The sequence below is a fragment of the Podarcis gaigeae genome, assembly GCF_964106915.1.
Source record: "Podarcis gaigeae genome assembly, chromosome: Z".
In the NCBI taxonomy this organism is placed as follows: domain Eukaryota; kingdom Metazoa; phylum Chordata; class Lepidosauria; order Squamata; family Lacertidae; genus Podarcis; species Podarcis gaigeae.
In genome coordinates this window covers 14,929,093-14,950,792 of record NC_139691.1, presented here as the reverse complement: position 1 = coordinate 14,950,792, position 21,700 = coordinate 14,929,093, and the positions used below count along the sequence as shown (strand labels likewise).

The 21,700-nt window shown below is 46.2% G+C and overlaps 2 protein-coding genes across 8 annotated transcripts in view; one reads left to right on the top strand and one right to left on the bottom strand.

The window, feature by feature from the left end:
• The first annotated feature begins 808 nt into the window (after nt 1–808).
• CEL (carboxyl ester lipase) lies at nt 809–14,771 on the top strand. The gene is made up of 11 exons (XM_083721406.1): nt 809–883; nt 1,284–1,434; nt 3,721–3,843; nt 5,555–5,752; nt 6,514–6,644; nt 7,774–7,881; nt 8,797–8,914; nt 10,080–10,266; nt 10,895–11,098; nt 13,457–13,654; nt 14,523–14,771. The coding sequence occupies exons 1-11, from the start codon at nt 824–826 to the stop codon at nt 14,716–14,718; spliced, it is 1,674 nt and encodes a 557-aa protein (XP_083577532.1). The 5' UTR covers nt 809–823; the 3' UTR covers nt 14,719–14,771.
• A 1,648-nt stretch (nt 14,772–16,419) lies between these two features.
• Nucleotides 16,420–21,700, bottom strand: part of RALGDS (ral guanine nucleotide dissociation stimulator) — a 94,948-nt gene continuing 89,667 nt past the window's right edge. For 4 of the 7 annotated variants that reach the window (XM_083721375.1, XM_083721374.1, XM_083721373.1 and 1 more), the window contains exons 16-19: nt 21,340–21,426; nt 20,977–21,222; nt 20,296–20,410; nt 16,420–19,643 (exon numbers count right to left, since the gene is read on the bottom strand). In XM_083721375.1, the coding sequence (XP_083577501.1) occupies nt 19,468–19,643; nt 20,296–20,410; nt 20,977–21,222; nt 21,340–21,426 (624 nt within the window). In that variant the 3' untranslated portion in view covers nt 16,420–19,467. The remainder of the gene's footprint in view (nt 19,644–20,295; nt 20,411–20,976; nt 21,223–21,339; nt 21,427–21,700) is intronic. The other 3 variants (XM_083721377.1, XM_083721376.1, XM_083721372.1) reach the window with 1 other exon arrangement.

Here is a 21,700-nt window from a genome sequence, read left to right as displayed (position 1 = left end):
GAACCTACCGATGCACTGAGTAGAATGCTATAGATTATGGATGTTATACCTGGGCCTTGTCCTTCTGTGGCTATTACAAGTCTTTCAAATGCGGCCATTGGCCTTGTGGCCGCCTTAGTGGTGGCAGTTTGCTTACTTACTGGGTTAGCAAAAAAAGTGCAGATTTAGAGAAGTAGCATCCAAGGGGTTTGTAAGTGTCCTTATTTAGTCCGTATTTCTTGGTCTGATAGTGGTGTATTTCTGTTATAAAAGTCACATAACTGGTATAGACCTTCTGTTCTCTATCTGGCCACATAAAATCGTCAAGAAGTGTTGTGAAATTGTGGGTGGGAGGCGAGGGCTGCCAGAGGGGACAGTGCTGGAGTTAGGAGTCCTGCCTTCTCTTTCCATGCATTAAGAATGGTTTGTGTGGATCACATTTGGAATGTTCTAAATGTTTGCTTTAAGGGGTATGCTGAGGTTGGAATTCCCTCTGTTAGTTCAGTTTCCAGTTGAATCCTTCTGAGAAACATAAAGGTGGGGATTGATCCTAGTTTTTCATCTGTGCTCACCTCACTTATAACTCACAGCAAGCTTTGGATGTGAGAGAAGTGCCAGCTGTTGAATGGATGGGGACAGAACTCAGCCTGTGCCAAGGTAAGTCTCAAGGTTACCCCCAGTCACCCCACATTTACCTTGGAAGTTTACACCATCTATTTGGCAGCCCAATGGAACCTTCCATGACGATAGTGCCACTCCCTTGTCCCATGCAGAGATAAGTTGAGTCAGGTTTGGGGTATAAAGGCACCTACCTGTACTGAATAAGCCCCATTTGGAGCACACCATGGGTCGCTGGGAAGTAATGTGCCTTGCCCTCTGCCTGGGCGCAGTGGGGGCAGCAAAGGTAAGCATGGGCATCAAAATATTTGCTTAAGGGACCACCACCAAGCTGCTGCTAATCAGGAATCAGGATCCAAAGAACTTTTCTCTTAAATCCATAGGATCAGAGGGGCTTATTTTTTTTTAAGTGTTCTTATAGAGTTATACAAGTGGGTCCTACAATGAAGTGTTGCAGCATGGAGCATTCTCTGTCTGACGGTTCCATTACATTCTCCCCCACTTAGATAGTTTTCTGTTTCTCCCTACTATGCTTAGTCCTCATTTGGCTGTCTTAGAGGGTTTCCACTGCCTAAGTGTCCATTTCCTTCTGCTGGCCCCAACTAAAAATTGTGTTTGTGTGGTTTGGCTATATAGGTAATGGCACATGAAACTCAAATACATTTCTTCCCTTTTTGTTGGTTTAGCTGGGCATCGTGAACACAGAAGGAGGTTTTGTGGAAGGCGTCAATAAAAAGTTGGGCCTTTTCGGGGATTATGTGGACATCTTCAAAGGAATCCCTTTTGCTGCACCTACCAAGACTCTTGAAGACCCCCAGCCTCACCCAGGCTGGCCAGGTAAAGAGGGAGCAGGGGGATGTCTGCACTTTCTTTTTTAACATTTTTTAAAAAAATGTATTTTATTTTTTACGTCTGCACTTTTTTTTACGTTATTTTTTATGTCTGCACTTTTAACTACTAACAATGCCCCCTATGAACATTCCAAATGCTGAAAATGGTTTCTACATCATTATATTATATTGGTGTCATCTGATCAAATCTGCAGATGACACCAAACTGGGAGGGGTGGCTAACACCCCAGAGGACAGGATCACACTTCAAAACGACCTTGACAGATTAGAGAACTGGGCCAAAACAAACAAGATGAATTTCAACAGGGAGAAATGTAAAGTATTGCACTTGGGCAAAAAAAATGAGAGGCACAAATACAAGATGGGTGACACCTGGCTTGAGAGCAGTACATGTGAAAAGGATCTAGGAGTCTTGGTTGACCGCAAACTTGACATGAGCCAACAGTGTGACGCGGCAGCTAAAAAAGCCAATGCAATTCTGGGCTGCATCAATAGGAGTATAGCATCTAGATCAAGGGAAGTAATAGTGCCACTGTATTCTGCTCTGGTCAGACCTCACCTGGAGTACTGTGTCCAGTTCTGGGCACCACAGTTCAAGAAGGACACTGACAAACTGGAACGTGTCCAGAGGAGGGCAACCAAAATGGTCAAAGGCCTGGAAACGATGCCTTATGAGGAACGGCTAAGGGAGCTGGGCATGTTTAGTCTGGAGAAGTGGAGGTTAAGGGGTGATATGATAGCCATGTTCAAATATATAAAAGGATGTCACATAGAGGAGGGAGAAAGGTTGTTTTCTGCTGCTCCAGAGAAGCGGACACAGAGCAATGGATCCAAACTACAAGAAAGAAGATTCCACCTAAACATTAGGAAGAACTTCCTGACAGTAAGAGCTGTTCGACAGTGGAATTTGCTGCCAAGGAGTGTGGTGGAGTCTCCTTCTTTGGAGGTCTTTAAGCAGAGGCTTGACAACCATATGTCAGGAGTGCTCTGATGGTGTTTCCTGCTTGGCAGGGGGTTGGACTCGATGGCCCTTGTGGTCTCTTCCAACTCTATGATTCTATGATTCATTCTATGATATTAGGAATCCTCACAAGGTTCACCTGTGCTGTTATGTCCATAATTACAGTGGGGTGGGGCTCAGATTGAGAAAACAGCAACTGGAGCTGCCATGCAGAAGTTCACCTGTTCAATCTCCTGTGACATATACAGGTACGGCTGGGAGAGACTCCTTGCCTGAAACCCTGGTGGGTTGCTGCCAGTTGGTGTAGACAGTACTGAGCAAGATGAACCAATGGTTTGAAGCAATGCAAGGAAGATTCCAATGTTCCTAAACTCATTTTTACCCTGAGCTTAACCATATGGCCTAGCTGAAGTGACTCCCCTATGAGGAAAGGGGTGCAATGCAGGAGGGCTTGGGTCATCAATTTGACCTCTATAAAATAATTCAAAACACACATATATGTGTGTGCTTCACTCTTGCCACATTCAGGGTCTGAGTTAATTTTTCTAATGAGGCGATTTGCCAAACATAGCCGTCCCATTTTTCCAGAGAGACCTGTCCAGTTGTCTTCCAAGCTTAAGTTGTCACTACCCAAAGTTGCTACAAAACTCCATACAATTTTGAGATCTTGTTTGGCCCCGGAAACAGATTCGGCTCTGTTAATCGAGGTGTTATAACAATCTCCGGCTTAATAAAGACTTTTAGATCAGAGGATAAACAATATAATTGCAACTAGTGCTGGTTTCAAGAGTTCTGTCCATGCTACAAGATCTCATGGAAGCCTCCCAGAGCTAGGAACTGGGCAGGTCTTGCCCCCACGAGTGAAGAGTAGAACTTGAAAATTCATTTTGCACCAGGTAATCCCAAAATCCTCCCTTGGATTTAATTTGTGCCATTTCAACGACCCCTCCTTGAAGTCATGCGAGTTAAATGTGTGTATGATGCTGTCATACTGAACTCGCCTAGAAAGGCTGCACTTCTTTGGCATTCCTGCCATGTATGTTGTTAAGTTCTTATGACTTAAGAGCAACCATATTAACAGGCTGCTCAAAGTGATAATTGCCAGGGTGTCAAACACTACATGCCCTTTGGCTTTACCTCTCTTTGTGTTAATCCCCCACTTTTGTTTTGATGTTTCTTTTGCTGTGTTGTGATTTTGTATTTTGTGTGTGTAGCTCAACCAGAACTATTTGAAAATATAAAACAAAACAAGCTTCCCCCTGGATGCCAAGCTGACAGTCCTGTACGTGTGTTCATCAATTTCTCTCTCAGGCACCCTGCAGGCCAAGGAGTATAAGAATCGTTGCATGCAGTCCACACTCACCCAGACAGATGTGCGTGGCACCCAAGATTGTCTTTATCTCAACATCTGGGTCCCTCAAGGGAAAAAAGAAGGTCAGTGTCCATCAAAAAGGATATTGTGGAGTTGGAAAAGGTTCAGAAAAGAGCAGCCAGAGTGATCAAATGACTCCCCTATGAGGAAAAGGTTGTAGCATTTGGGGCTTTTAAGTTTAGAGCAGTGTTTCCCAAACTTAGGGCTCCAGCTGTTTTTGGATGATAACTCCCATCATCCCTAGCTAGCAAGACTAGGGGTCAGGGATGATGGGAATTGTAGCCCAAAAGAAGCTGGAGACCCAAGTTTGGGAAACACTGGTTTAGAGGAAAGGTGAGTGAGAAGTGAAACGACAGATGTTTGTAAAATTACACCTGGCATGGAGAAAGTGGACAATTCCACACACACACACACACACACACACACACACACACACTTCTCTTGTAACACTAGAATTCATAGCATCCAATGAAGCTGAATGTTGGAAGATTCAGGGCAGAGAAAAGTCCTTCTTCACGCAGCACAGCGTTAAACTATGGAACTCACTCCCACAGGAGGTAGTGATGGCCACCAACTAGATGGCTTTCGAAGGGGATTAGAAAAATGCAAAGAGGAGAAGGCTGTTCATGGCTACTAGCCGTGATGGCTACGCTCTCTTTCCATGGCTGGAGGCAGCAGTGTTTCTGAATACCAGTTTCTGGAAACCACAGGAGAGGAGGGGGCTCTTGGGCTCAGGTCCTGCTTCCTGGTATCCCACTTGCTGGCTGGCCATGGTGAGAACCGGATGCTGGACTAGGTGGGCCACTGGTCTGATCCAGCAGGGCTCTTCCGATGCTCTTTGGCTGATAGCTGAGGCAGAGTATGGGGTCTTGTGCAGACGTTTTCCTCACTGTGCAGTGGCATGTGTTAATTTGTGGGAGGGAGAGCTATCGTTTTTGACTTTCATTGCACTGGGTAACAACAACAGCTTTCATGAGAGCTGGTGTGGGTGGGTGTCATGTGATTTCTTGCCACGCCAAAATCAATATACAACTTCTAGTTGCGAATGGGATCTGTTCTGGAGGCCCGTTCACAACATGAAAAGAGCACAACCTGCAGTGGCGCATCTGCGCACACGCGGGTTGCAATCGCCGTTTTTGCGCATGCATGTGACATCATTTTGCACTTCTGCGCATGCACGAGTGGCGAAACCCAGAAGTAACCCTTTCCAGTACTTATGGGTCGCCGCAGGACGTAACCTGAAAGAACGTAACATGAGGTATGACTATCATTCCCCACTCTCCACTTATCCAGAGGAGGAATGGCATCTTTGGGAATCCTCATAGAGGCATTGTATCCTTTAAACTGGGGTGGGAGGGGAACCTCAGCCTTCCAGCCCCCTCCCTCTCTCTGGCCATGGGGAAACTCTGCAGTTATACCCCTCACCAACCCTGCTTTGCACCCTCTGACAATGCCTCTTGGTTTCCTGGTTAGGGAACAGAGAACAGTGTGTGAGCGTGTGCAGAAACTAGTCCTGCCGCACAAAAGGTAAAATTTACATTGATTGCTTTGTCCACTTTTGCCTTTAGCCCCGCCCACCACTGGCATGTGGCTCCTAGGAGGTTACCCAGAAATGAATGTGGCCCTTGGGCTAAATAAACTGCTCTGGCACTCCTGCTTTAAATGTTGTTGCCCCTATCAGTCATCAATGGATATTTAGGCAGAGATCTTTGAGTTCTGGCTTCCAGCTGGCTCACACCTCTGCTTCTTCATCCCTTCCCCTTTCTCCTTCAGTGTCCACCAACTTGCCCGTGATGATCTGGATTTATGGGGGAGCCTTTCTCTGGGGTGGTGGCCAGGGACCCAACTTCCTGAGCAACTACCTCTACGACGGGGAGGAGATTGCCACCCGCGGAAAGGTCATTGTGGTGACGCTCAACTACCGCCTTGGACCTCTGGGTTTCCTCAGCACAGGAGATGCTAGCCTTCCAGGTAAGACCCTTCTTTGGGGGGATATTTCTCCCCCCCCCCCGCTACAGTCATCTTGCATAAGTTATAGTTTGTTTTGCCGTTTCCCTCCAACCTTTTCATTGGGGGCTTGGGAACCTGTGACTCTTCGTATGCCGCTGGACTGCAGCTCCATCATTCCTCTGAACGCTGGCCATGCTGGCTGAGGCTGATGGGAGCTGGAGTCTTAACAACATCTGGAGTGCCATCCCTGATCTAAGAAGAGGAATTATTTAATAAGGGAATGCCTTTTTCAGAGGCATTCTTCCATGTCTTGCATGCAGCAGGAAATGTTCCTCCTTAATTCAGGGAAGGGGGATCTGTAGTCTTCCAGATGTTGCTGGAATACAGCTCCCATCATCCCAGACTGGTGGCCTTGCTGGCTGAGGCTGATGGGAGTTGGAGTCCAAAAACATCTGGAGGGCTCCTGGTTTCCTATCCCTGATCTACACCTACATGTGTATATGTACCTGACAACTGAAAATCACACACAATACATCTAATCTACAAAATCTTATGGTGTTTTTTAATGCTAAAGGTTCTTTGTGTTGCTTTTCCTGGTCTGGCCTCACAGTGGTCTGGCTCAGAAAAGCTCAGCTGAGTTATTTATTTATTTATTTATTTAACTGAAATATTTATGTCCCACTTTTCTGCTTGACAACAGCCCTGCAGGCTTACTCCTAGGTGTGTGTGTGTGTGTGTGTGTGTGTGTGTGTGTGTGTGTGACTCCAGCTCTTTTCTTTCAGGTAACTATGGCCTCAAAGACCAGCACATGGCCATTGCCTGGGTCAAGAGAAACATAAAGAACTTTGGAGGGGACCCCGACAACATCACAATCTTTGGAGAGTCTGCTGGGGCCGTCAGTGTCTCCTTACAGGTATGGGGCCCTTTCTTTCTATTTCATTTTGTTAAGGGTTTTTATTCAATTTAATTTTAATTTTTCCTAGGTGTGGGGCTCTTGACTGGTTCAGGAGTTGAGTCACAATATGTGGTTTTGTTATTGTGGGGAAAGAGCTACTGGAAGAATGAGTGGCAGTCAGGGAGTGGGGTGGAATGCTGGGAGGAGCAAGGGATGGGTGGAGAGGGTCTGTTGTGAAACGGCAGCTTGGGGAAGGGCTGTAATAGCTCAGCGGCATAGAGCATCCCTTTATTCAGAACTTTGAGGACTAGAATCCTATTATATTTTTAGGAGAAAGGGCCAAAGCTCAGTGGTGTGGAGCACATACTTTGCATTCAGAATGCCCCAGGTTCAACAACTTCGCCAAAACAAGCTCAACAACTTTTGTGTCCGGATTTTCACTTTTTGAAATACAGTGGTACCTCAGGTTACATACGCTTCAGGTTACAGACTCCGCTAACCCAGAAATAGTACCTCGGCTTAAGAACTTTGCTTCAAGATGAGAACAGAAATCGTGCTCTGGTGGCACGGCAGCAGCGGGAGGCCCCATTAGCTAAAGTGTTACCTCAGGTTAAGAACAGTTTCAGGTTAAGAACAGACCTCCATAACGAATTAAGTTCTTAACCCGAGGTACCACTGTATGCCAACCCTAGATAGCGGTTTCCTATTTTCCTAAACAATATAAGGACTAGAAGCTTGATTCCCCTCCCCAAAGGGAAGCTGAAATTTTCTGAATGCTGACCTCTTACCAAGTACCACCTTCTGAGCTTTATTTTTTTTGTCTTGGATATCAATGCCCTCCCTTCAGATGTGAAGGAAATAAGCAGCTATCTTCTCTTTTAAAAGACATCTGAAAGCAGCCCTGTTTAGGGAAGTTTTTAATATTTAATGCTGTATTGTTTTTAACACTTGATTGGAAGCCGCCCAGAGTGGCTGGGGAAACTCAGTCAGATAGGCGGGGTATAAATAAATTATTATTATTATTATCATCATCATCATCAAGTCCTTCTTCTGCCGAGCATCACGACAGACCGGTTGTCTGACTCGGTATAAAGCAACTTCCTATGATCTCCTATGACTGTCTTCTGTCCCTTCTCCTGCACGGTAGATGCTGTCGCCCTACAACAAAGGATTGATCAAGCGGGCTATCAGCCAGAGTGGAGTCGGCCTCTGCTCTTGGGCCATTCAGAAGAACCCCCTCTACTGGGCTACCAAGGTAATGCAATGTCAAATTGGAGAGTTTTCTTTCTTTTTTCAAAATGATTTTTCAAATTTTTTTTCCGGAGTAACACAAAAACCACATCCATGTAGCATGACAACAACAAAACAAGAAATTATGATGCATTGAATTCTGAAAAATTATAGATAAAATGGAGTACTTTTTATGATGGTGAGAACTGATAACAAAGCAGACACAAGTGTACAAAACAACTATGCCAGGGGAACAAAACTCCTTGGGAATCGTATCTCCCCATAATGGGCACTGTGAACCTGGAGGGAGATGTTCGCTCTCCTAACGTAAGATGAACTCAATGAAAAGGTACCAGGTGACTGAGAAATAATCTTTAGATTTAACACATCTGGCCTGCTTGTTGTGCTCTTGTTCTTTTCTCAGATAGTGCCTGATTCCATACTGTACTTCCCCAGGCTTGGGTGGTAAAAGGGGACTGATGCCTCCAGTGTTGTCCTATCTTCAGTTGGGCAGGAGTCACTAATAGAACAGTTAAACCTTTGCACAGCACTTTTTACATGTTGTATGGAAGAATTATGGATTTTGAAGGGATAGGCTGTGTTCTTTGGCTCGCGAGGTACAGTGGTACCTCTGGTTGCGGATGGGATCCGTTCTGGAGCCCCGTTCGCAACCTGAAGAGAATGAAATCCACGTCTGCGCATCTGCACATGCGCAGGTCGTGATTCACATGCACGTGGTGTCATTTTGTGTGTCTGCGCATGCCCAAGCAGCGAAACCTGGAAGTGATCCTTTCCGGTACTTCCAGGTCACCATGGGACGCAACCTGAAGCAAACATAAGATGAGGTATGACTGTACATGGTTTTCGGAAAATGCCCATTGGGAAGTGGTCTCGTTTGAACGTTAACTTGCCTGAATTTCTCCTCTGACTCTTCTTGCAGGTAGCTCAGAAAGTCGGCTGCCCAACAGACAACACCACAAAGCTAGCGAACTGCCTGAAGGTCACCGACCCCAAGGCCCTGACGCTTGCCTACCACCTAGAGGTGCTTAATCTGCGCTGTAAGTTGGACTTCAAGCGGTGAGGTGGGGCTGGGAATGGATGCCTCTGTAAACTGTGAGGAGTCCCTCCAGAGACTTCGGAAAGCTAAACAGAAGTGTCCTTTAAAAAGGAGTGCTATTTATTTATTTTGTAAAATCTTCATATATCACAAAACTTTTAAAGCAGTTTATGAAAAGAATAAATATATGAAATTATGCTTAAAAAATAAACCCTGTTAAAAGCAACAATTAAAAGCCTTCAGCAAATAATTAAAACTAATGATAAGCTAAAAACCAGATTAAGAAACCTTCCAACATGCTGCGTGTCTGTCGATAGGTTTGCCAAAGCAAAAATGTTTTTTGGCAGGTGCTGGAAAGGGTATAGCGAAGGCTCCAGCCTGTTGTCAATGGGCAGGGAGTTTCATGGTGTGGTCCCCCCACCCCCATGTTTTAACATTGATTTTTGAAAAATCTGGAATGAACGTTATGTGGTGCCTGTAGCAAGGCCAGTTCTGCAACGCACACACACAAAAAATGCACAGATAGCACATAGGATTTGAAAAGTGGAGAGGAACTGGGAGGTCACCTAGCATGCTCAAATAGGAATTACTATTAAATAAGAAAAGGAAGAAGATGAGTGCTATAGGCAGAGTATTAATTCCCATCCCAAAGTGTAAGATTTGCTCTTTCAACAAGGTCCCTTGGAGGAATTCACAGTGGCCAACCTAGATGCCATCTATAGGAAGCCCACTTGCAGGATCTGAGCATAACAGCTCTCTCCCAATTCTTGATTCCCAGCAATGGGTATTCTGATAGTTATATACAGTTAACTTACAGTTAACTTGTGCACATCTGGCTTCATGTGCTTGGCCTTATTTATTTATTTTTAATTAACAGGTGGTGGAAAGTGAGAGTGGGGGTCCAGGAGAAATAACTTTGGCATTCCCACCTGCCGTTAAACCCAATGTATTTTGACTATACTCTGTTTTGACTTCGGGCATGATCCCTGGAACGTAACCCCAGTCACCTATATATCATGTTCTATTTACCACCATAGCCTATATATCATGAGGACTAGAATTCTGCAGTTCAGTAGTTTTGCTGTAGTATAGCATATGACATCCCTCCTGCAGGACGTCCCTTTCCTATCCTAAACAGTCCAATTGGTTCTCTCCTCCCCCTGCAGATCCTCTCGTCCATTACCTTGCCTTCTCCCCAGTGGTTGACGGAGATTTCCTCCCAGATAAGCCAGAAAATCTCTTTGCCAATGCCGCTGACATTGACTACATCGCAGGGGTGAACAACATGGATGGGCACTTCTTTGCTTCAATTGACATGCCTGCTCTCAACCGCCCGCTAGTGAAGATCACAGCGTAAGGGGTGGGGTGGGGGAGCAAAACCTGATTATCTGTGGGTGGAGGAGAGGACAGCCTTGTCCTGTGGCATAAGACAGAGATGGGGAACACCCTTGCTCCTAGTTTCCTAATTTATACCACTGAATGCAAAAAATGGGGGGGTGGTCATATCCCGTATGTAGATAAAACTACTGATACACACATGTTTTAGAAACCACAAATTTTGACCAAAAAGAGTGAATCAACTTGTTGCTGAACCCTTTAATGCTGAAAACCGCAACCTATTGGACAGGTTTTATGTTGGAATAGATCCAACATTAGCAAAAAGGGAGAACTTTTGGATGGGCACACAAACACCTGGAGGATTGTGCCAGCCATTGCTCAGCTTCAGCAAATGAAGCCCCCCTGAGCAGTCCACCCTCAAAACTCTCGGACTGCCACCTTGGAAGCTGCTCTCAACAGTTCTGAGAACAGTTGATGAAGGTGGAAGCTCAAACATTTTCCTATAAGAATTTGAAAGTTTCTGTTTTGCTAGTCACTGTAATTAATAGATATAAGGTTTTTTTAAAGGGTTTAACTGCATCCTACCAGGATCCAGAACAAACTTGCCTGACGTGCTGTTTGATGCTCTTGTTCCTCTCTGCAGGGATGACATGTACCGTGTGGCCCAGGGCCTGACTGTGGAGAAGGGGGTGGAAGGAGCCAATGAAACCTTCTCCCTCTATACCCAGGTGTGGACTGACCACACAAACCAGGAAGTCATGAAAAGATCTGTGATAGACCTGGAGACAGACTACATATTTCTGGTGCCTACCCAGCAGACACTTAGTCTCCATTACCAAAATGCCAAGTGAGTGTTTCTGCAATGAGTTGGTAGCTAGGGTTTCAGAGAGAGAGAGGACTTGGTGGTCAGTCATTATCTCTGCTTACAGTGGTACCTTGCTATACGAACTTAATCCGTTCCGGAAGTCCATTCTTAAACCAAAGCGTTCTTAAACCAAGGCATGCTTTCCCATAGCAGCGGGGGACTCAGTTTACAAATGGAACACACTCAACAGGAAGTGAAACATGTTCTTATTCCAAGGCAAAGATCACAAACCAAAACACCTACATCCGGGTTTGCAGCTTCTTAATCCAAGTTTTCATAAACTAAGCTGTTCTTAAACCAAGGTACCACTGTATTTCCATCCTGTGTCCTCCTTTTTAGGGGGGTTCTTCTGCACTTTCATGGAATTGATCCTTTGGTGTGGCAGCACCTGCTCACTGGAACTCCCTGCCTATTGATATTAGGCAGACCCATTCACAGTACGGTTTTCAATGCCTGCTCAAAATTTATTTGTTTAGGCAGACGTGTAATTTTAATACATATATTTTTACCTATATCTGGATTAACATGTTCTTATGTCAGCTTGTTTCTTTAGCTCAGTTGGTTAGAACATGGTGCTGATAACACCAAGCTTGCAGGTTCGATCCCTGTATGGACCAGCTGCATATTCCTGCATTGCAGGGGGTTGGACTAGATGATCCTCAAGGCCCCTTCCAACTCTAAGTTCTATGATCAGTATTTATTTATTATATTTATTTGTTGCTTGTCCTCCCACTAAAGTGCCTCAAACCAACTTACAGTGGTGCCTCGCAAGACGAAAAGAATCTGTTCCGCGAGTCTCTTCGTCTTGCGGTTTTTTCGTCTTGGGAAGCAAGCCCATTAGCGGCTTAGCGGATTAGCGCGCTTAGCGGGCTTAGCGGATCAGCTGATAAGCGGCTTAGCTGTTAAGCAGCTTAGCGGATCAGCTGTTTAGCGGCTTAGCGGATCAGCTGTTAAGCCGCTTAGCGGATCAGCTGATAAGCGGCTTAGCGGCTTGGGAAAAAGGGGGGGGGGAGGAAAAATCCCCGCAGGAACTTGCAAGACATTTTCGTCTTGTGAAGCAAGCCCATAGGAAATTTGTTTTGCGAAGCACCTCAAAAACGGAAAACCCTTTCGTCTAGCGGGTTTTCCGTCTTGCGAGGCATTCGTCTTGCGGGGCACCACTGTAGACTGTAGAAACAAAGTTTTGTTTTCTGAAGAATATTTTACATTGCTTTATGTAAACCGCTTTTTCTGGGTGGCGTAACAACTTCGGTTTTCTGAAAGGCAGACTTCCTCTTCATTTCCCAGAAAGGGTATTAAGATCAACAAATGAAACCCTCCACCCCCATTGTTCAGCCCGGACACTGAGGTCCAGCTCCAAGAGTCTTCTGGCAGTTCCTTCACTGCGAAAAGTGAAGTGACAGGGAACCTGGCGGAGGGCCTTATCAGCATCGGCGCCCATCCCATGGAACACTCTCCCTGCAGATGTCAAAGAGTTAAAACAGCTGTATAACTTTTCATAGACATATGAAGGCAGCCCTGTTTCAGGAAGCTTTTTTCTCCTTTCCCTCTGTTTTTGTTGGAAGCCGCCCAGAGTGGCTGGGGCAACTCTGTGAGATGGTTGCTGCATAAGAAATAAATTAATAACATTAGTTTTTCAAGGCCCAATTATTATTAGCTTGTGGTAAGGCAGAGATGACCTTTTCTTCTGGTGGCACTAGTGTTATGGACCGCTGTCCCTGCTGATCTACAAGAGACACCATTTGCACTGCTGTTCTGCCATCTTTTAAAGATGTGCCTCTTTGAATTCCCCTTAATTTCTTGACCCCAAGTCTCCTGTTTTAATTGCTATGCTGTTTAAACATGTTAACCACAAGTGCTGATATTTTAATGTTTTTAACGGGGCTATTTTATTGTGTATTTTAATTTTGACGTCCATTGAGCAATATGAATATTAAGGGCATCAGACTTCCTAATGAGTAGACCCGTTTTAATTAATGGACATAAGTTAGTCATGGATATTAATTTCAGTGGGTTAATCCTGAGCAGAATTAACATTGACTACAAAACCGAAGAAGATTGTATTGGATACTAGTCCTAACTTGGAGGAGACCTACTTAAAGTAATGGGCAAGACTTATTATTTATATTATATTTATTTATATCCTGCCTTTTATCCAGACTGGGACTCAAAGCAGCTTACACAAATAAAAACAAGACAGATAAAATATAGAAAGCTAAAATAATACAAAATATGTCCAGTAAGAATGTTGGGAGAGGAGTTTGAGTCCCAGTAAATTTTGCTGTTTCTTTCCTTACTCACTATGCCTTTCTCTCTCTCTCTCTCTCCCCCTCATTTTAGGAGTGCCAAGACTTACAGCTACCTGTTTTCCCAGGATTCACGAATGCCTATCTATCCTAGCTGGGTTGGTGCAGACCATGCTGATGACCTTCAGTATGTCTTTGGGAAACCTTTTGCCACTCCTTTGGGCTACAGAGCTCAGCACAGAAAGGTTTCTAAGTACATGATAGCTTACTGGACAAACTTTGCCAGAACAGGGTAAGGCCTGCTCGACTTTGTTGCCAGTGTCCTTCTCCCAAACCCCTAAACACGAGACGTAGTCCTGTCCAGCTTTTAAAACCCTATTATTTCTCCCCACTGCGAACCACCTGAAAATTGCTGAGGTCAGACCACTCTATGCAACTGACCTCATTGCTGAGCTGTTTCTATCTTCAACCCAAATATCTCCTCCTGTAACAAGCCCATTTAAACTGGTTCTATCCTCAGGTGGCAGAAAAAAGAACAGTCTTCCTTTCAGTAACAGATGATGGAGAGCAACTGGAAAGGGGCTGCTTGTAGGCTTCCCATTGATACACCTGCAATGGACACAGTGAAAGCAGGATGCTGGGCCCTTTTTGCTCTGATCTTGGGTTCTTAGTGGTATCATGTCCCGTGTCTCCTTTTCTAGACCTAGTCCCTTCAGCCTTTTCTGCATAAGGACCATTTCCCATACTTCTGACACCTTTGTCCCTGTTTGTCTGAATCAAGGATAGTCAATATGGTGCCCTCAAGATACCACTCCCACCCTCCCTCACCACTGGCCAACCATGGCCGGGGCTGATGGAAGTTGTAGTTCAACAACTACACCATGTTGGCTGCCTCTGTTCTAAATTTGGAACACAGGAAGCTGCCTTATACCATTATCATAGTTTTGGGCCATTTAGTTCAGTATTGTCTATATACTATCAGCAGAGATGCCATTGAGGTTTGAACCAGGAACCTTCTGCATGCAAGACTCTACCGCTGAGTTACAGCCCTCCTTGCCTCATCTTATGAGATGCTTAGTGACTTACATTACTTAAGCTGGCACTGTGCCAGTCACAAACCTTTCACTGAGTGTGTGTTTGTATTCTTCACCCTTTCCTAGTGACCCCAACAAAGGGGAATCGGAAGTCCCCATTGGGTGGGTGCCTTATGATATTCAGCATGGCTACTACCTGGAGATCAACAAGGACATCAACTACGAGTCAGCGAAGCAAGGCCTGAGAGCTCCTTTCGTGAATTTCTGGACTGTCGCCTACAGGAGCCTGCCAGACGCACCCGTCACCTTGGATGAGAAGTAGGAACCACTTGGGAAACAGTCGCTTCCATTTGTCCAAGAACCAAAACAAACAAACCAACCGATTCAGAATGAATAAATAAATCTTAACTCTTTGCAGAGATTGTGAGTTTATTTGTTCTTTGCCCTTATTCATAGACCATTCATCCAACCTCTGCTTACAAACTTCCAAGGATTGTGTCTCACCTTTAGAATTCTGGCCATGACACCAGCCCCAGTAGATCCTCTTGCTCTCTGCAAGAGTTAATCCATGCTTGTACATGACTGCTTGCTTGGCTCCAAATGAGGTGCCCCACTGAAGACAAAACTATGCTGTGAGGTAATTTATGGCTGTTTGCGTGACCTTTGCAAACAGCTTAAGCCCGGCACGCTTCCCTGTCCGGCTCTGCTTTCCGTCAGCCACTTGTAGCAGAGTAAACAGCGTAAACTGATGCGGTGCGTGTGTGATAAATCAAGACTCCAGACGGGCGTTCTGGCTTAGCTCCTCTCCTTAATCGTGTAGAAAAACAACATAACTCAGTCCAGGTGAGCGAGCACACATCTTGCTTCCTCACCGTCAGGAAAAAAGGGAACAATAGACTGAACACACAGAGTAAGAACACTCCCCTCTGTGAACACTGGCCACGCCTCAGGAATGTGAGACGTCACTCAGAACTTCTTAACCCTGTAAGTTCTGATTCTCTCCACAAGAACACACACCAGTCACATTATTCGGAGGGAGGGGATTCATGGACAGAAAGCAGAGTAGCAGCCCCTCTGAAGGGAAGTAAACTGGCTACATCTCTGATATCTGAGGGACAGAATGTGCCAATCTGTGAACTCCCAAGGGCCATTGTATGGCCACACAAATCCAACACTCTCACCCTGAAAGAGGAGTTGTCTGCTGGGTCCCTAAACTTAGGCCCATTAGTTCCATTCCGTCTGTTTCAGCATCACTTCAGTTATCTACAGTCCTTTTTTTCTAGGGGGACGCAAAACCCTAAGCATTTTGTGAATCTAAGTTTGGCCTCATTGAGGGGCAGTATTTCAGTATGAGTAGGAAAATGAGAGTACCCCTAAACATTTTTTAAAGAAATAAAAAGCACTGGTTATTTATAACCCTACAATAACATTCCAGTAGGAAACTATGAAAAATTATTTGTTTTCTTTATTTCATATTTCTTACTGTTGTTTTAACTTCAGGAAAGTTGAAATTTTAAAAATATACATATAGCCCAAAAGTTTCAATTTCTATGCAGAGTAAGAGAAAGTAGCAGTTCCTTTTCTCGTTCTCCTGCTAATCAGTTTTATTGGATGAGCCCACCTAAATTAACAGTGTTACCAGAGGGGAGGAAAATAACACCTTTCTACCTACCCCATACAGTTTTTAAAGAACTAGCATGCCTCTCCCCACTCCATTAAATGAAGTGGTGTTTCCAGGTAAGAATTTATTGTGGGCTCAGCGTGGTTCATGCCACCCTCATCTGAACACCATCCTGGTTGTTTTCCTATTCCCATGTTAAGTGCAGGGGGATACAGGACAGCATTTTGTAGCAGACGTTGCGGAAAACTCACATGAGCATTAGTGAATGAACTTACGTATGTGGCAGGGAAGCACCCAAATCCCAGTTCTTAAAGCCTCCCCTGCTTTTCCAGTTCAATAGCATCCTTTGGGGGGGGGTAATAATTGTTTGCTCACGGCACAAAGAAGCTGGGAACAACTTGGTCCTTTGCCTCAAAATCAGCATTTTTATTGAAAAAGGCTAATTGCATTGCTGTATACAATCACACCAGGTAGTGTGCTACTTCAAGGAAATTGGTACAAAATATACCTCATGTACAGTCACCAACATGGACCACACACTCACGTGTACACACACACACACACACACACACACACACACACACCCTAGCAGCTGTGGACTCTGTTGTCACACTCCAATGAAAAGTAGGGAGAAGCAGCAGCTGTTAAGGGAAAAAGCTTCAGGAAGAAGTGTTTGTGCAGTGAGGAAGAACTGGGTGTGGGGAGGAAGTTTCTGGAAAAGGTACATGTATAAAAAGGATTCATTGGAAGCCTAGCAGGGAAGCAGTGTCACAACTCCAGGCCTGAGGCCTTTTTGTGTGTGCACAAGGATTTTGTGGGTGAACATATCCAGGAAACCTGGTGCAGGTTCTAGCAAAAAGTTCTGCACTGGCTGATCCACAGAGAGAGTCCTTGACAATGGCTGGCAACAAAGGCCACAGATCCCCATCCTCCCAGCCGGCAGCAAAAGGGGATGGAGACAAAAAGGAAGCTATTCTGTTGCTTAAAGCCACCAAGAGCGAAAACGCAAGGAAGCCGCTGTTCTACAAAACGGATGGGGGAGTATCTTCCAGCGTTTGTCTAAACAAGAAGAAGTAAAACCTTATTTACAGGATCAACACCAGAAGCAGATTGGACAGAAAATGTGGGATAAAGATAAGACAGCCCACTGCTGCCCTCAAGGAGACTATCTGCTCCCTTCATAGGCAGAGCAAAGCCGATTGCCTTTCAGATAATGCTGTTTTGGTGTAGGGTGGGGGGGGGGCGGGCGTTTTAAAAGAATCTCAAAAACCCTGGGCTTATAAAAACAGGTCTGGCAACTGGAGAATTAACAGCCCTCTTTTCTATGAGATCCTGAGCAAGAAAGCAGATGACTTCTGAGGATTAGGTTAAGAGAAGCTCTCATAAGGCTAAGCCAAGAAGGTGCCCTTTAGCTGATGCTTGGCTCCCAACCTTCAGATGAATGGCACCACCTTAGATAGGCCAGCTCTAGAACCAGAAATTGCAAAGCTTGCACAGAGAAAGATGTTGCAGATTCTCAATTACTTACACCTCATCCACTCCCATGTTTCTAGCTGTGCCCATTGTGGTTCTTTTTAAAACAAACAACTTTCCCGTTAGTCGCTTGTACCAAGTGTATCACCAAGGCTGCTCCAATGGAAGTCCTGAGGTTTTGAGGACTCTAGCTTAATCGCTTTTATGATTATGAGTGTGTTGTGGGTCTGTTTGCTCCCTCCAGTCCTATAACCACAGTGACACAGACAGACGCAAGCTCACACAGAGTGCAAAGGAGGCAGCAGAATTTTGGAGCATGGAGAGGATCTGCATGCCCTCTTTGTAGTGTTTAGTGAAAAGCTCGTGGCAATATTTTAGTGGTAAAGATAAAATCAGAAGCCATTTTCCCTTGCCATGTGGGGGAAGGGGCAGAGGTGGGTTGAGGGACACCTGCAGATAAAATAGGCAGTGGTCAGGAATGATGTGAGTTAAGAGTCCAGCAACTTTGGGGGGTGGGGAAGGCAAAGGTTCACTAATGTGCTAATGCACTTTTGACTCCACCCAAGAAACCCTGTCTGAAATGTCCTGTAAGTTTCAACAAAGGAGTATGTAGCATATTCATACCATTCATACACTCAAAAGGTCTCACACAATTCAAAAACATAAAACTGACCACGCTAACGGATATTTAAACAGTGTTAGTAAAATGTACAAATCCAACCAGTCTATTTACACAAGCAATAAATATTGGGAGTGGGGTGGGGTGGGGTGGAACATTAGTAAATTCATTTTGAGATTCTCTTTACCAAAAGTAAAATCTGATCACATCAGACAATAGTCCACAGACCCTACTTCACTGTCAAAGGTTCTTAGTCCATTAAAACACACACAAGAAAAAAACTGGAGTGGCACTTCCCAAGAGGGAGGGGGGCAGTTTCCTTGCAACCCTTTAGAGCAAATCACTTAGCCCTCCTCCCACCTCATCCTTCTCTCCACCCAAGGTCCTTATTTACAGTGTGTTTTGTACAGAAACCAACTTCCTTCAACTCCTGCCTCTGTTGGCCAGCGGAGGCGTTTTGTCATAGAAACACGCTTGCCATTTTTGATCTTTGGTGGAGGCTCTTAATAGAACGGGGGAGGGGAAGGAGTTTGGGAAAGTTCAAAAAAGTCTTGAGTGGGTTGACCCTATTCTGGCACAGGATCCACCTTGGCTGGTGGCCTTAAATCCACACGAGGAATCCACAGGGCCCTCCATGTGGACAGGCAGCGGTGGGGGAAAGTTTCAGACTCCTGTTGAGGACAAAAAAAGTGCATTTCTGGACCAATTCCAGGCAGTGAGTTCGCTTGACCAAGACAACCAAGAAGGAACTGTATCCAGGAGCATGGAAGATGAAGACAGTCATTGCCCCACACATGGGCTCACCCCAATCTCCTGAACTCCCAGTCCCCAGCCTCTGCTCGGGTGCATCTTAGCAGAGAACGGAGAAAGCAAGACCCCCCTTAGCAGCACCACGCTGATCGGTGTAGACACCTAAGGCAGGCTACGGCTTCAGGCAGCCACATAAGCTTGGCTTGCACCATGGAAAGGTGTTTTGTTTCTTTAAATGGAAAATAAAAATGTCCTCCTCGTCGTCGTCGTTGTTTTTAAAAAAGACGAGATGCAGACCTGATTTAAAGGCAAGGGCCAGCTGCTGCCAATGCAGAGAGAGAGAAAGCGCGAAGAGCAACGTGCAGGAGCGGCGTTGCTGCTAAGGGATCCCGCTTCCAATTTCCAGGGTTTCAGCTGGGGCACCTCCTTGGCAAGATGGAGAAAAGGTTCAAGGCTGCCGGGCTGGGGAGATCAATCACATCATCTCTCACACACCTGCCCCCAACCCCATGGCGTTTAAGACAGACTGGTAGCCAAGAGTGGAACAGCACTGAGTTGGTGAGGGGGCAAAGCCCGTGGGTGGGGCAGGCGACCCTCTGCCCCAGGGGTTAGAAGATGCCTTTGGCAATTTTGAGGCCTTTCTGCTTCATCCGTGGCAGCGTGGAGCTCGATCCATGCTTGATCTTGACGGCCTTGGAGAAGCCTCTCTTCTTGAGCACAAAGTCGTAGTTGGCAGCAGAGTTCATGGCGTAGAAGACATTGGCGTTGTCCGGGATTTTCAGTTCTAGGGGGACAAGAGGGGGAGCAGGAGAGAAGGAGTCAGGTTCAAGGACTGGGCTTTTAAGGAGATGCTACGGAGAGGGGACACGGGTGGCGCTATGGGTTAAACCACAGAACCAGGACTTGCTGATCAAAAGGTTGGCGGTTCAAATCCCTGAGATGGGGTGAGTTCCTGTTGCTCAGTCCCTGCTCCTGCCAACCTAGCAGTTCAAAAGCACGTCAAAGTGCAAGTAGATAAATAGATAGCGCTCCGGTGGGAAGGTAAATGGTGTTTCCATGCGCTGCTCTGGTTTGCCAGAAGCGGCTTAGTCATGCTGGCCACATGACTCAGAAGCTGAACGCCGGCTCCCTCGGCCAATAAAGCGAGATGAGCGCCACAACCCCAGAGTCGGCCACAACTGGACCTAATGGTCAGGGGTCCCTTTACCTTTACGGAGAGGGGAACAGCTCCAATTCCCACCAGTCCCAGCCAGCATGGCCAATGGTCAGCATGGCCAACCAGGTACCCAAATTGGAAGCTATGAGCAGGATTCTTAACTGCAGCAGCACTTCTCCTGAGTTGTGATTCCCAGCAACTGGCGTTCAAAGGCCCACTGCCTCTGACAGTGGAAGGAAAACATAGCCGTAATCGTGGCTAAGTAACCACGGCACCTCACCTCTCTCTTCTGAGATGATCTGAATGAGCTCATAGTCTTCCGGCCGGTCCCCATCCAGATTGTGTTTGGCCATGGCTTTACGGATCACAACCGGGGTCTTGTCCTGGCTGGTTACCTGGAAAATATTAATGTAAAAACAAAAACCCACATTTAGGCAAGCACCTACTCTTGAATGCAGAAGGCCCCAGGGTTCACTTGCCCATGGCACCTCCAGGAAGGGCTTGGAGGTAACCTTCCTTCAAACTCTAGACAGCTACTGCCTGTTAGTGTTGACAGTACTGAGCTAAATGGGCCCATGGTCTGACTCGGTATGGCAGCTTCCTACTTTCATCAGGAGCATCTAGAGTTCAGTGGGCAGAGGATCTGCTTTGCATGCAGAAGGTCCCAGTTCAATCCCTGGCATCCCCTGGTAGGGCTGAGATAGGACACCCTGCCTGAAATCCTGGAGAGCCTCTGCCGGTCAGTGTAGGAAGTACAAAGGCAGATGAGCCGATGGTCTGACTTGGTTTAAAGCAGCTTCCTATGGACTAGCACAGAACATTTGGTGAACAGATATCCTAGGCTATCTTTACATTTGCACCCAAAAGGCTTCCCAAAAAAAAACCCTCCGGATTTCTAACTCCACCCAACTACCCACCTCACAGAAAAACAAAGACCCCCTCCTCATCAAAAGACCCTCACCAGAATGCTCTTGTACATGTTTCCATTCTCCACGGCCAAGCTGACCCGGATGATGCAACAGTCGTCAATTTGCTGGTTATAGAGGGGCAAGGAGAGAGAGGAGTAGCTGGAGATGCCTGAGACAGAGCGCTTGTGGGTGCGAGAAGCCGTCACTGGCGTGGAAGAGACAGAGGAGGAGGAGGCGCTGCTCGAACTCGAGCCGATTCCCGAGGTGTCCAGGGAGGAAAGCGAGGTGGATTCCCAGAACTGCGGAGGGAGGAGAGAAAGAGGGGAGAGAATTAAAGGGCTTTATTTAAGCCTCCTGCAGCACAGCCGGTGTTTCCTTTTCTGCCTCCCCAGGTATTCCTTATTGAGAAAAATCACCTTTCTACTACAGGCAGTGCTCAGGGGCACCCCCTCCTGGCCAGAAGCGGAGTTGAACGTCTGGGCGTCCAGGGCGGGAAGGTAACACTAATGGGGCGGGATAAATTACATTTCAGAAACACGCGGCACCTCGCAAGACACAGGCCCCTCCCACCTCGAGAGCAGGAGGGGAGGGGCTCATATCAGTTCCGCCCACCCGCCCCACCCACCGCCAGCAGCCTCTGAAGCCTGCTCCCTACAGGCGTTTGTCTTGGGACAGAAGGATTTCCAGGCCTGCCCGTTCCAAAACCTGCCCTCCTCCCCAAAGCGAAAGTAGGCCTCTCCCCTGACAACGGGGCACACCTGCCACCTGCCCCCCTGG

Excerpts from the sequence above, each read along its gene's own strand:
- CEL (XM_083721406.1), top strand. The coding sequence starts at position 824 with ATGGGTCGCTGGGAAGTAATGTGCCTTGCCCTCTGCCTGGGCGCAGTG. Across the intron at positions 3,844-5,554 it reads CCCTCAAGGGAAAAAAGAAG|TGTCCACCAACTTGCCCGTG; the intron begins GTCAGTGTCCAT and ends TTTCTCCTTCAG. Across the intron at positions 13,655-14,522 it reads ACAAACTTTGCCAGAACAGG|TGACCCCAACAAAGGGGAAT; the intron begins GTAAGGCCTGCT and ends ACCCTTTCCTAG.